Source organism: Labrus bergylta, chromosome 1 (genome assembly GCF_963930695.1).
Source record: "Labrus bergylta chromosome 1, fLabBer1.1, whole genome shotgun sequence".
Classification (NCBI taxonomy): Eukaryota; Metazoa; Chordata; class Actinopteri; order Labriformes; family Labridae; genus Labrus; species Labrus bergylta.
Window position 1 is genome coordinate 21,603,512 of NC_089195.1, and position 12,463 is coordinate 21,615,974.

At 39.7% G+C, this 12,463-nt stretch overlaps 1 protein-coding gene across 2 annotated transcripts in view; it reads right to left on the reverse strand.

The window, feature by feature from the left end:
- Positions 1–7,115: 7,115 nt before the first annotated feature.
- fat1a (FAT atypical cadherin 1a) overlaps positions 7,116–12,463 on the reverse strand; it is a 78,686-nt gene continuing 73,338 nt past the window's right edge. Inside the window, exons 27-29 of one of the 2 annotated variants that reach the window (XM_065956569.1) lie at positions 11,704–11,841; positions 9,894–9,929; positions 7,116–8,735 (exon numbers count right to left, since the gene is read on the reverse strand). In XM_065956569.1, coding sequence (XP_065812641.1) covers positions 8,056–8,735; positions 9,894–9,929; positions 11,704–11,841 — 854 coding nt within the window. In that variant the 3' untranslated portion in view covers positions 7,116–8,055. The remainder of the gene's footprint in view (positions 8,736–9,893; positions 9,930–11,703; positions 11,842–12,463) is intronic. The other variant, XM_020647177.3, reaches the window with a different exon arrangement.

A 12,463-nucleotide genomic window follows, 5' to 3' on the forward strand; every position in this document is an offset into this window, starting at 1 on the left:
TGCATAAATGATCGTTTTGTGGTGGTGTATGTCAAAACATTCCCTAACAGTAGACCTGAAACCTCCTGTTTCTTTCTTCGCCTTATTTGAGCCTGTGATTTAGTGTTTCCCCTGCTGTGCCTTTATGGGCATCCAGAGCTATGAGACTTTTATCTAATGGATAATTGAAGCAGTTTATGAATCAGTAATTATAGCAGTGAAGGAGCAAAGCCTAGAACATGCAATCCAGCCCTCGACAAGTAATGAACATTCCTCTGAGGGGGAGAGAGACATATCTGCAGGAAGGGAAACTGTATTTTGTTTGACTCCCTTTCTTTTAGGAAAGCACACGTCTGCACCGAGAGTTCACTTATACTAAAGTGGTCTCAAAGAGAAAACAAGGTACTAGATGGATATAAACAGGCTTGCTTTATACCACGTGCATTTTTTATTTTTGTCTTTAAAGGAACAGCAGAGGTATAACATGAGACAGATGTTTGTTATTTTTATGATAATTCACCATATTCACACAGCAGCTACTTACTCGTGATGGCAAGCTCAAAGGTTAAAAGTTAATGTTCTGCTTAAGTAGCCCATTAAAGTAAGTCAAAGAAATGTTGGCTCACCAACAGTGCTTATCATTATCAGCTCTTCTTCATAAATAAGCAACTGAACAGATAACTAACAGTAAAAATCTGGAGTGAAATCCACTCCACATTACATTGTAGAACTAAATATGATGATTAAAGTTAGCTTCTTTTAGACAACAGCTAACAAAGGCAATAAAGCAGCTCCTGTGCAATATTACGATGTTTAACATTACGTTAGCTTGGAAGTACCTACATCCACTGTTTGTTTCAAGCAGGCTTGTAAGCTAGACTCACGATTCTATTGTGTAAAAGTTCCAAACTGTAACACTTTCTGACTTACAGAATTAGAAGCTAACCTGATGTTTGACTGTAGCTATTGGGTTCTACAGGTTTCAGATTTCCCTCCAGATTTTCAATGCTCATTAAAAAAATTGTTGCTGATCAATTTGGAAAAGTTGAATAAATAAAAAGCAAACCCCCGATTCTATACAACAAACAAACTGGAGTGGAGCAGAAGGACATAATAAAAAATTAAAAAAAAGCACTTGAGCTTCCCACACTGAGCATGACGTCAGAGGAAAATTGAACGTTGTCTGATTGAAGTTGGTTGAGCAATTTTCCTTAAAAGTGTTCTGATACGGGGGAATAAAATAAATAAATACTAAACAAAAAAAAAAGGACTTGTGATTTCTGTCAAACTGCCTACTTATTGGCTGAATAAAAATGAAAGACAGGGCAAGGTAATTCAAATAGCTGTGTGGTTTTCATCGCAACAATGAGAGAAACTAGTTCAAGTGAGCCAGTTAAGAGTTTTTGTGGGGGAAGGAAGGGATAAAGAGGCGAAAGGTGAATGAGGAAAAAAACAAAACAAGAGTGGGAGACAAGTGCTATGTGTGGGGGAGTAAAAGGGCAGGTGCACCCATGATGAGGACAGGAGGGTTGCCGAGAGGGCCTCCCCACATACACATACACAAACCCACGCACGCACACATGGGTCTGATTTGAGAGAGCTGTCTGCAGAATGAGGAGACAGCAGTAATGTAATGAGCGCCATGTCGACACAGCCGCGGCGTGTCTTTGCTGCTTCACCGGTCATCACTACATCCCACAGAGAAACACGACTGTTTGCTTTTATCTGCTGTTGCCCCAACAACTCTCCTCCCCCTCAACCCCCACCCCCCACCCCTCTCCATTTGGCCGGTCGCCATGACAACAGCAGCGCTCCACCCAGGAAAATGGATGTGAATGCTGGTAGAAAGAGGATTATTGGGGTCAGTGGTCTCTGTGCGTGCATGTGTCATTTTCTAATGCACATACACACACGTTTTCTCACAGCACATGATTATGCATATTAGCAATACATGAGCGATTTAATCTTACATGAATGGAACCAGACTATTTGTTTTTGTTTTGTTGTGCTCTTTTTTTTTTGTTATAATCCACAGACTCCCAGCCCCTGGAGACTTAAAGTGACTGACAGTATAGTTAAACCTTTTACAGTTGGTTTGTTTTATTGTTGGTCTCAGGATTGTTTGGATGTTTTGAATCCTTGCATGTTTTTGCACAGTTTTTTTTTTACATTTTCCTAACAAACAGCAACTATGAATTATATCACTATTCAGCAATGCACATGCACACTTTTTTCAAAACATTTTCACTAAATCTGACAACTCTATATATCATAAGCTATGACTTATTAATACTTATCGTACATACACTATATTACTGTAATATCACCTTTATTTAGGATAGACTATTTACTTAACTTTACTTAAATTTTTGGATAATTCAAGAAGCACTATTTACAGCTTATTGATTCATATTAAAGTGCAATTGCTGTCCCACAACCACTGAGCATGCTCAAGAGGAAATATAAGCAACTTCAGTCTTTAAAAGAATGTTGCCAAAGTGCTCTTTATATTCGCGAAATGTGACAACTACTTGTGATGAGCAAACTGATCTAGACGTGACATCTTGGTGGAACCTGCTCTTAATAACTTTCAACTTTGCTGCATGTGAGGCTTTAGTTGAAGCATTTTTTATTCACAAATGTGTCCAAATCATTTGACTATTAGGCTCCTAATTCTGCTCCGCTCTACCTCTCTGAACTCCTGCACATCAACACACCTACTCGCACTCTCAGGTCCTCTTCTTCCATTCAACTCACTGCACCACCCGCCCGCCTGTCCACCATGGGGGTCCTGGGCCTTCAGCCGCTCTGCCCCCCCACCTCTGGAACTCCCTCCCACCATAAATCCGTAATATCGACTCTCTCTCCATTTTCAAATCTCATCTCAAAACACATATTTTTAAACTGGCATATTCAGTCTCCACCCGTTCTCATAACTCCTTTACATCCTGTACATTTGTGTTTTTTAATGTTAATTTTATCGTTGTGTTGTTACTTTGTTGTTTTTATCTCTGCTCTGTAAGGTGACCTTGAGAGTTTTGAAAGGCGCCTTTAAATAAAATGTATTATTATTATTATTATTATTATTATTATTATTACTGTTACCCTACCAACTCACCACAATGACTTGTTGGGGGTCATTCTAGAAAATGTATACAGATCTGTTCAGATGATTCCTCCACAGTAAAACACGTCAGCAAGACAATTTAAGGTGGCTGAAACAGACATGGCGGGAATCCTCGCCTCAGTTGTGATGCCTGCTGCTTCTGTTGTGACCCATGACCTCATAAAGCGTCCTTGTTCCTGAGAAGCAGGAGCCCACAGTTTCCCCCCTCTCCCGTCTGCTTTGTCTGAGAATTATAATGGAGCGTCAGACAGCTGAGGTGGGTCGATGTTAATATCAGCTTCCCGGTCTCTGTGCAGGGATGAGACATTTCTGGGTCGGGGGGGGGGGATGCCTGGCGTCATTCTCATAGTTGACGGGGCGGATTTTTTTGTTTTCGGCCCTGTGGGTCAGATTAGCTCTGTCAGACATTCAGTTCTGTGTAGACATGTTTAAACAGCCCGTTAGCCTCTTGTAAATCCCCTTCCTCCTTCCTCTATGTCTCTCTAAGACACTTGTGTTTGATTTCACTCGATATTTGAGGTGTTTGATATTTGCGTTTTTTATGAGGAACTTCAACTCACTGTTATTAACAGTCTTGAGCACACAATCTGTGCAAACAGCAGATCACAGCTCGACATTTGATTGATTAAAAAACGAATCTTGCTGTCATAAACTTTTTGAGACACTGACTCTTTTTGAGGCTAGCAGGAATGGAATACAATATAAGGGGCCTTTTTTTTGGTATTGAGGGTATGAAATGGGTATTAACTCTGGAAGAAGGAGCATTGTGGGATAAATGATGCAGAGTTTGAGTTGGCAGCCCATATTTGCACACATAACCTGTTTGCTTGCCAAACGATCCATGAATGGTTCCGATTTGTCTTCTGTCATTCATCCAGAAGGATCCGCTGAGTGAAATCACTCAATGAACCTGCACGTGCCTTTTTGTGTTCTTCTCCTGTTTTTTTGTTTTTTTTTGGCTCGCACATCCAGTCTGTCCTATTATGAGTTGTCATGTGCAGCCCTCTTGTGGTGGTCTCACAATATTGCAGCCGCTCTGCCCCCAGTGAGCCTCACGCTAATATGCACAATCCTTGAAGCAGAACATCACTGCCTGGTGATTCAGTTATATGAATAATGCATAAATAGGTATGAAAATCTTAATTTATGTAATGGAAGAAACACCTGCTACCATTTCCACAGTTAATTGGATCCACCAACCATAAGATGAGGAAGCACATGAGTGGCTGCAAAGTGGTTACCACTGCTATTCCACATCAAACCTCCAAGACTGGAGCTGCTGGTTCTGAAACTGTTTACACACTCTGTAACCAAACTGAGATCATTCCTCAGGATTAACTTGGCAGTCGTGTTCAGTTAGGATCAAAATAAGTATAGAAGAGAAGAAGAAGTAAACAGTTAGATTGAAGAGCTAATTGTTTCAGAGCTGAGGAATGATATCTGCTCTGCATTGCTTTGAGAATCGAGCAACATAAAAACAAAGCTTGTGGGAAAGCATCTAAAGAATTCACAGACATATTTCCATTTAATTGCATGAAGGTGAACTTAAAAAAAGAAGCTTTTGGGGTCAATCAAAAAAGTTCTTGAGGGTAAAAGATAAGAACTAGGTGATGTGATGGCTCGGTTAAGGTTCTCATTTTATCCTGGTTAAACGTGGGGTAAAAAAATGTGGAGACACTACTTTGAAATTGTGTGTCCAACATCTGACGAAGAGTTACAAAATTTGTTTTGGGGTGGATCACATTGAAATGGAGTAAAGAGGGGAGTGATGATGAGAAATAAGGAAGCCAAAGGAATTCAATCACAGCACGACCTTTCACATTGGTACCACTTTCTGTCTTTTATTTTTCTTTACCTCATGTTTACCCTTTAAGCATTACTGTAGTTTTTCTTTTCTTTAAAGTTACACTTTCATTAAGATTGTTTTATTGGCTTTTACCTTCATTAGGAGGGCAGCTGAAGAGATGTGGGGAAGAGAGACAGAAGGAAGTATGACATGCGCTTAATGGTTTTGGCCCGGGAGTTGAATCAGTGACAAGTCCATCAAAGACTAACTTTGTCTCTGTGCATGGGGCTTCTCCTCTACCTAAGGGGTTAAACTAGCACCCAGGACTTGGATGAGAAGTTGGATATCTCAAGGCAAATAAGTGATATTTTTGTTTTGTGATGCTGTAAAAAAATGTATTATGATATGCTTTGTAAGGTGTATAATGAATTGTTAAGGAGGATCTACAATGGGGCTGCCAGTGGCTGTGTTTGCCTGCAGCCAATTTAATTAAATTTTAATTGTTTTTGAATTAAGTGTTTTGTTTTGTTTTAATTAATGTTTTGTGAAAGAGGGGCAGATATTATAAGATTAGTCTTCTTTCTGCTCCTTTTCATTCAAAATTTGAGATGTTATGTTTGTTTGTTTTTCTAAACTGTATTGTTTGTTTGAATGAAATAAAATTTACAAAAAAATAAATAAATAATAATAATAATAATAAAAAAATATGGACTGTAAGAAATGGGGGAAACCTTCCTCATATTGTCTAGGATTTTGTTACTCTCAGGTTAAGTAAAGCTTCACACCAGGGCTCAATAATCTAAACTGTAGGTCTTTTTGATGTCTTACATTAAAAAAATGAAGTGAAAACAACATTTTAGTTAACCAGGACAAGTAACTCCTGGTTGGTTGGCAACCCAACAAATGTATCTAACAAATGTAATGTATCTACAAAAATGTTGTACTCTTTCTTTACTTATATAACTGTAGGGAGGAAAAATGAGAAACCTATTAACCTTTATTTAATGCTTGTTACATTTAAGATTAAAGGCTGAGTGAGGGGATTTCTTTCATTTTATTGTAAGTCTGCTTTAACAAGCAGTGCAAGTACAAGTGCATTTGTGACATCTTTGGAACTTTCTGAATTTATTCCAAACACCTTTGCAAACATGCTTCATTACTGCGATTGTACTCAGTGAGCCTCTGAGCCTCTCGACAAACTCTGAAGCCCCGTCTTCAGTTTCACCATCATGCAGACAGGCTGTCGGTTTGGTGACGTGATATGATTCATCAGAGAGATGGAGGAGCAGAGATGTCTTGGCAGAAGTCAGCCTGTAACAGCAGATTTGGAGTGACTCTGCTGTCCTAGCTTTGGGTCAAAAGGTCACTCTTGACAGCAGAGCCCAGGAGGAGGAACAAGTCAGTCCTGCATGCAGCCATGACCTGGTCAGCTCAGTGCACAGAGCGAAACAGTGAGAAATACAGAATGTGTATAGTGAAGGATCCAGCCTGGAGGTACCAGGGTCATGTTAGTTTCTCAGCCTCGTGACACAACCAGGCTTTATTGATACAAGCAACAGCAGGATGTCAGAGGAGGGAGGTGACACAGAGCTGTCGGACTGAGAAGAAGACTGAAATAAGATGTGACGGGAAGTTCATCATCTTTAATCCATCACACGCAGTTTCCCCTGATTATTGCACAGTCTGCACAGTGATAAGAGTATAGATTGTTTGGGTCATCCTGTTCCCTATTGTAAGTGAAATATTTAAAAAAAAATCAATGTTCTTTATTCACGTGGGGTTCCATAATTATTCAAAGATTTACTCCGAAATATGAAGTATCTGAAAAACGGTAAAGATCTCCTCAAGAATCATAACACTTACAACTGCTTTTGGAACTAATAAGTCTGTTAATAGAGATTTTTTTTTGCTTTGTCTTTTAAATTTTTTTACAAATATCTGAAAGTTTTTGGCTAAGAAAATGATTTGTTTGCCCAAGAAGCAACAAAAAAAGGGTTTATTGATATTTTTGCAGATTAACTTTACTTGCAGTGAAAATTAAATCAAGAGGGTTTGAGGCTTGGATATAGTACTCACAGTATAATAAGTGCAAGTCAAGAAGCCTTCCGAACAGATCATGTACATAATTTTGCACAAACGAAAAAGCAATTCTATTATGATCAAAATAATACTTTTTCTATAAATGAATTGAGTTTGGAAATAATGAGACACAGACAGTCGTAGTATTTTTTAGGAATAATTTATTGCCAGTAGGAAAGCGTGAGCTCGTGGCAGTATTCAATAAAAACCTTAAACAAGACCATAGCATTGCTCACACACACACAGACACCTGAAAAAGTCATGTGTCCATGGATAACTCTGCTCTATAAATATATTGGGTCCCATTTTCTTGGTGGAAAAATAAAGAGGTTCCAAAGTCAAAATTTACAAACAAACACATAAAAAAACAACACAAGAATATGCAGTCGTTCATTGAAGACCCTTTTTGAAATGAGCAGGAGACGATAAACTTTACGAGTACATTGTGTGTTTCGGAAAAGCCACGCTCTTTTCTTCTTCTTTTTCTCTTTTTTTTTTAAATTTCTTTTTTTTGTGAATGTAAGCACAGTAAGGCTGATAATGTCACACCATTTAATTATTTTTTTTTGTTGTTGAAAATAAAAGCATAGAATATCTACAAAACCTAGTAAACTTTGAAATCAAAACTGTACATTTAAATTTACATTGAAAATGAGGACCTGCATAAAAAAACTTTGCTTGGTTCTATTTATAGAAACAAAGATATTGTTGTAAATATCATATTTTTTTATTCTCTTGATGCTTTTTCTGTTGTACATTGAAACGATGATCTTCAGACAAATCCACTTCCTGTGAATGATGACAGATAATTAAAGCGATGGCACCGCCCACATAAAGAGACAGGAGTTGGACTGAGCAGACGTTAAGATGCTACAGAGTTTCTCCTATAGCTTCATGAGATCTCCTCAGCCGATTGGCCTTTAAAACCAGTCTCAACAACCCCTGTGTTTGACTCCATCTATCCTGTGTGTGTGTTTGTGTGTGTTTGTGTGTGTTTACTGTGTACATATACGGTGTGGGTGGCATGTGGCGGTCGAACATAAGGTGTAGCTGTGGGTTCAGGCACTTTTGTTTGGATCCAGTGTCAGACTTCAGTGTGCTGTTGGGAGTCCAGCCCCGGGATGACAAGCCGCTCAAAGTGACCCTCATCGCCGCTCTCGTAGTCGCTTATCATCGCCTCGGACTCCTCGCAGCACGCTGACATGTCCGAGCAGGAGGCTGTGGACGTGTACAGAGACATGGACATGTTGTCCAGAGCTGACGAATCAAAGTCCCGACTACAACCTAACGGATAGCCCCCTCTGTAGCCGCTGGTGCACAATGTGGAAGCGGGGGTGGTGGTGTTTGAGGTGGAAGTGGCGCCCTGACCCTCGTTGTCGCCCGAGTCACTCGCGTAGGAGTGCTGCGGCAGGTACTGGTTAAGGCTGTAGAGCTGTGGCAGGGCAGGGCGCGTGCGGACCCCAGGAGAACCCCCTGGACTGGTTGTTGACGGGTCCAGATCTCTCCCCAGAGGCCGCAGTGTGTCACAGCGGTCAGCGTACTCTGGCAGAGGCGGAGGCGGCAGGTCATCGTTTGCATGGAAGTCCTCCGGTGGCGGCGGGAAATCACTCTCGATGTCGAAGCCACCGGGATAGTAGTCGGTGTCAATGGCACTCGGGTCGCTGTACAGAGGGGCTGGCGACTCCACAACCTCATACTGAGGAAACTCCTGGATTCCAGGAAGTTGAACACTTGGCATCCAATCAGATGTGTCCCAGTGATATCCTGATTGATCAAAAATAAATAAAACAGAAACATTAATGTTTTGCATTAATGCTCGCTGAAACAGAAAAGTAGGCGTTAATATTGAAAGTCCACACCATGCAACAGCAGCACAAAACATCACAGCAACACGAGTTCTTAAATAAACACTTCACACCACTTTGTGAGAGGAACACACAAATTCACAGACTTTAAAACACAGTGACCTAAAAACTTTTTTAAACATCCATTTCTGTCTTTGTGTTTGATTCTATGCAAAAAGCATGAAAACAATCAACTCTGTGTGAAATCATGGATAATCTAATGTAAAAAAAAGTGATTTAGAACAACAAGCTAACCTCCATGATATATATATATAAAAAACATTTGTCATAAACTTGAGGGAGGTAGTGGCTAGCAGGCTGATTACAGGTCATGTGTGTTTGAATATCAGGTGACAAAAACTTTATTGATGAAAAAGACTTGAGTGAGAGATGGGCTGGTGGTATTCAAGTCTTCTGCAGAGATTGCAAATTTTAACAGTTCCACGTCCGTTCCCTTAATTCTTTTTTTAACCATGCACAAGTCGGAGTCATCCAATCACATTTAATGGATTGATTTAAATAACTGTAGATAATAAACTCTACCTAATATTCTGTTTAATATGGATATAAGTCAAAGTACAGAAGATAAAGACCCTATAACTGTCTGTTCTTCCACCACTTTATTTCACTAATTAAATAATATAGTTATTAGGTTCATATTTAATGATAGGGTTCTAATCGTTTTGAAGATAATAACCGTAAATCATGTCACAAACTCTGCTGACAGCAGTAACTGTTACACACAAACACAATGACTTCCATACAGTCCGTTTAATTTACAGTTAGTTACCTTTGATCAAACACAGTGAGGGTTAACATAAATCATTAATGTCACAGGATCAAAACCATGCATGGGAAGTTCTGCTTGTGTGAGGAGTTTTCTGTAACCTTACAGAGGTAGACGGTACAATGCATGAGGCCATAGATGCAGACAACACTAAGTGTCATACCACCTCAACCTCACAGAGGAGGTTGGACCCTCTCTTTGTTAATCTTCAGGGGGGGGTTAGTGGTTTAGAGTTGGAGGGAGGGGAAAACACCAGAGAGCATCAGGCAAACAGAAGATGTAAAAAGTCACCTCTTGGGTTCTTGAGATCATGAGCCAAAAAAGACTCTTTAGAGGAGGCCAGAAGGAGGAGAGAAAGAGAGAAGAATAAGTCACAATAAAACCTGAGAGAAGAGAACAATCAGCTACAAGCACAAATGGAATGAAGACGATGGAACAAGGGAGGAAAAAACAAAAAGAGTGACGGGTTCAGTTTTTCACAATAGTCTACCATGTCTGCCATTTTCTTAGACTCCAGGAATTGTGTAATCAGAAGTTAGAAAAGATCGATACTGAAACATATTCAATGCCTCTTGTTTGATTATCTTTTGAACTGTCAGCTACTTGTGAAAAGGGAGACATCAGGGTTGGGTGAGGTTCATCAGTTTAAGAGAATGGCAGCTCTTCACATTCCCAACACCAAGGACACAACTAGCTGCAGATGGAAGCAATAAAAAAAAAAAAAGTACCTTCTCCTTCCACCGTGTCAACAGCACGGTTGACAAGGTGGATTACTGTCACTATAGAGGCTTGTGAGAGGGGGGAAGGGGAAGGGGAGGGGTGGAAGAGATCCAGTATTAGCACAAATGCTTTAAAAAAAAAAAAAAATATCTAAACAAATGGAGTGCATGGTGGTGGGAGTGATGGCAACACACAACACTTCCAACAAATGTCCCTATAATTGTTTGCAGAAGCATTTCATTTGGATCCTGAGTGTTGGAGAGGGGGTTCATGGCTGGGCACAAGACAATATGGAAGGAGAGACGGTGGGGAGCTGGGTTTTTGAAATTTTGTTTGTTCAAGAAACACACAATAACAACATACTGAAAGGCTATGGGTTGCCATTGACAGTACAGATGGAAGAATCAGTGAAATTCCCCAGGGATATAAAACGCATTTCCCGACCGGAAATAAAAAGAAAATCCTGTATGTGTGTATGGAAAAAAAACTAAGAAGATAGGACGAAACAGGAAATATTCAATGACTAATTCAATTTAGTTTTGGAGGTAAGAGATGAAGGGTTTGATGACTTGTGAGCAGCACAAATTCCCCGTATGATATCCTGATGAATGACGTGGGGGAACAAGTATGATATCAGGACCAAATGGAGAACATAAAATATGCACGTATACCCTTGAGATATGTTCCGTGGTGTTCGCTTCAAACATCCGTTTTTAGCTATATTTTGAAAAGCAAAACAAAATGACAAACAGAAAGGAAAAATGGCATGCTTTAAAGGAAAACAACAATATTCAATTCTGTCAATTAAATGACCTGCGTCGTGACTTTAAGAACAACTAAAGTGCTTTCTGAGTAAGTCATCAAACTCCTTCTCAACAACAGAGCGCCGACGTATATTTAAAATAAACTGCATACAATCCCGGGAGAATTACACAGCACAAGTTGTTGTGATTGTTTCCGTCTGTACCGCAGATGATTGGGGACTTACAGGCCGGACCCCTCATTTAAAACCTTGTTCTGGATCTGTGGACTGATTTGATCCATATGGGAGCTGAAGCCCCCGCAGCAAAAAGAAAGAGAAAAGAACAAGTGACCCCAGAGACACCATATCAGGGCCAATCCACTCTGAGCATGCGAAGAAACAGTGTTAGCATGAGAATCAACAAGGCAAAAAGGTAACTGTCATAAAAACTCTGCAGGCCAATCAGGAAGAAGAGGAAAGAAGTAAGTCATTGAAAGTTTAAACTACATCTCAATCATAAATCAAAATAATTTGGTTAGATGTGTCATAGATGTGTTATAAAAACTGCTTTAACTTTTCTGCTCTCCTTAAGTCTCTCTTAGTGAGAAAAAAAGTTTAACATGCTGGGTGTTAGCATACCATTATCATCGCAGGACTCTGACTGGAAGGAGCTGAGGGAGTGAACCTCAGACATGCTGCCGCGGGTGTTGTAGGGGTGACACGCGCTGTCCTCCACAGGCTTCTTGGTCAGGCACGAGTCCAAGTCCACCACTTTGGCTGGAGAAGAGAGCACGGTTTGATGAACGTGGATTAGACATGAACATGTAAAAGATATAAAAACATCCCCAATACAGAACAACAATACAGATACAATCCAAATTATTTTGATTTTTGTAAAAATGGAAATTCTTATCTTCTAGATTCATAACTTCCAAAAAAACACTTTTTTTTTGGGCTAATCAGTTACTTCCTGCTAAGTGCTAATGCTAGCCCTTTAACTCAGTAGAATGACAATTGGAGCAGCAAGAAATTCAGCCAGTCTCACAGATGACTGGAGTAGATCCTGGAGTATGCACTAATTCAAAAATAGACTTCGAATCATGAATCTTGATTTGTTTTAAATTTAAAATAGATTCTGAATGGAATTGTGACCCCAAGAATCGAAATGTAATCGTGAGACACCCAAACATTCCCAGTCTTCTTCTACATTCAATAAGTTCAAATCAAAAATTCATCAAAATCAAACCAAATATGAACTCCCTTTTTTGATACACAATTTTTTTTGTGATAGAAGCTCTAATCTTATGCATGGACAAAAGAAGCCCCTTTTTTGAAGGGGCCATCATGTCCTTAAACAATTCAAAGAATAAACTACTGAGTTCTGTTATCTACGTCTTTC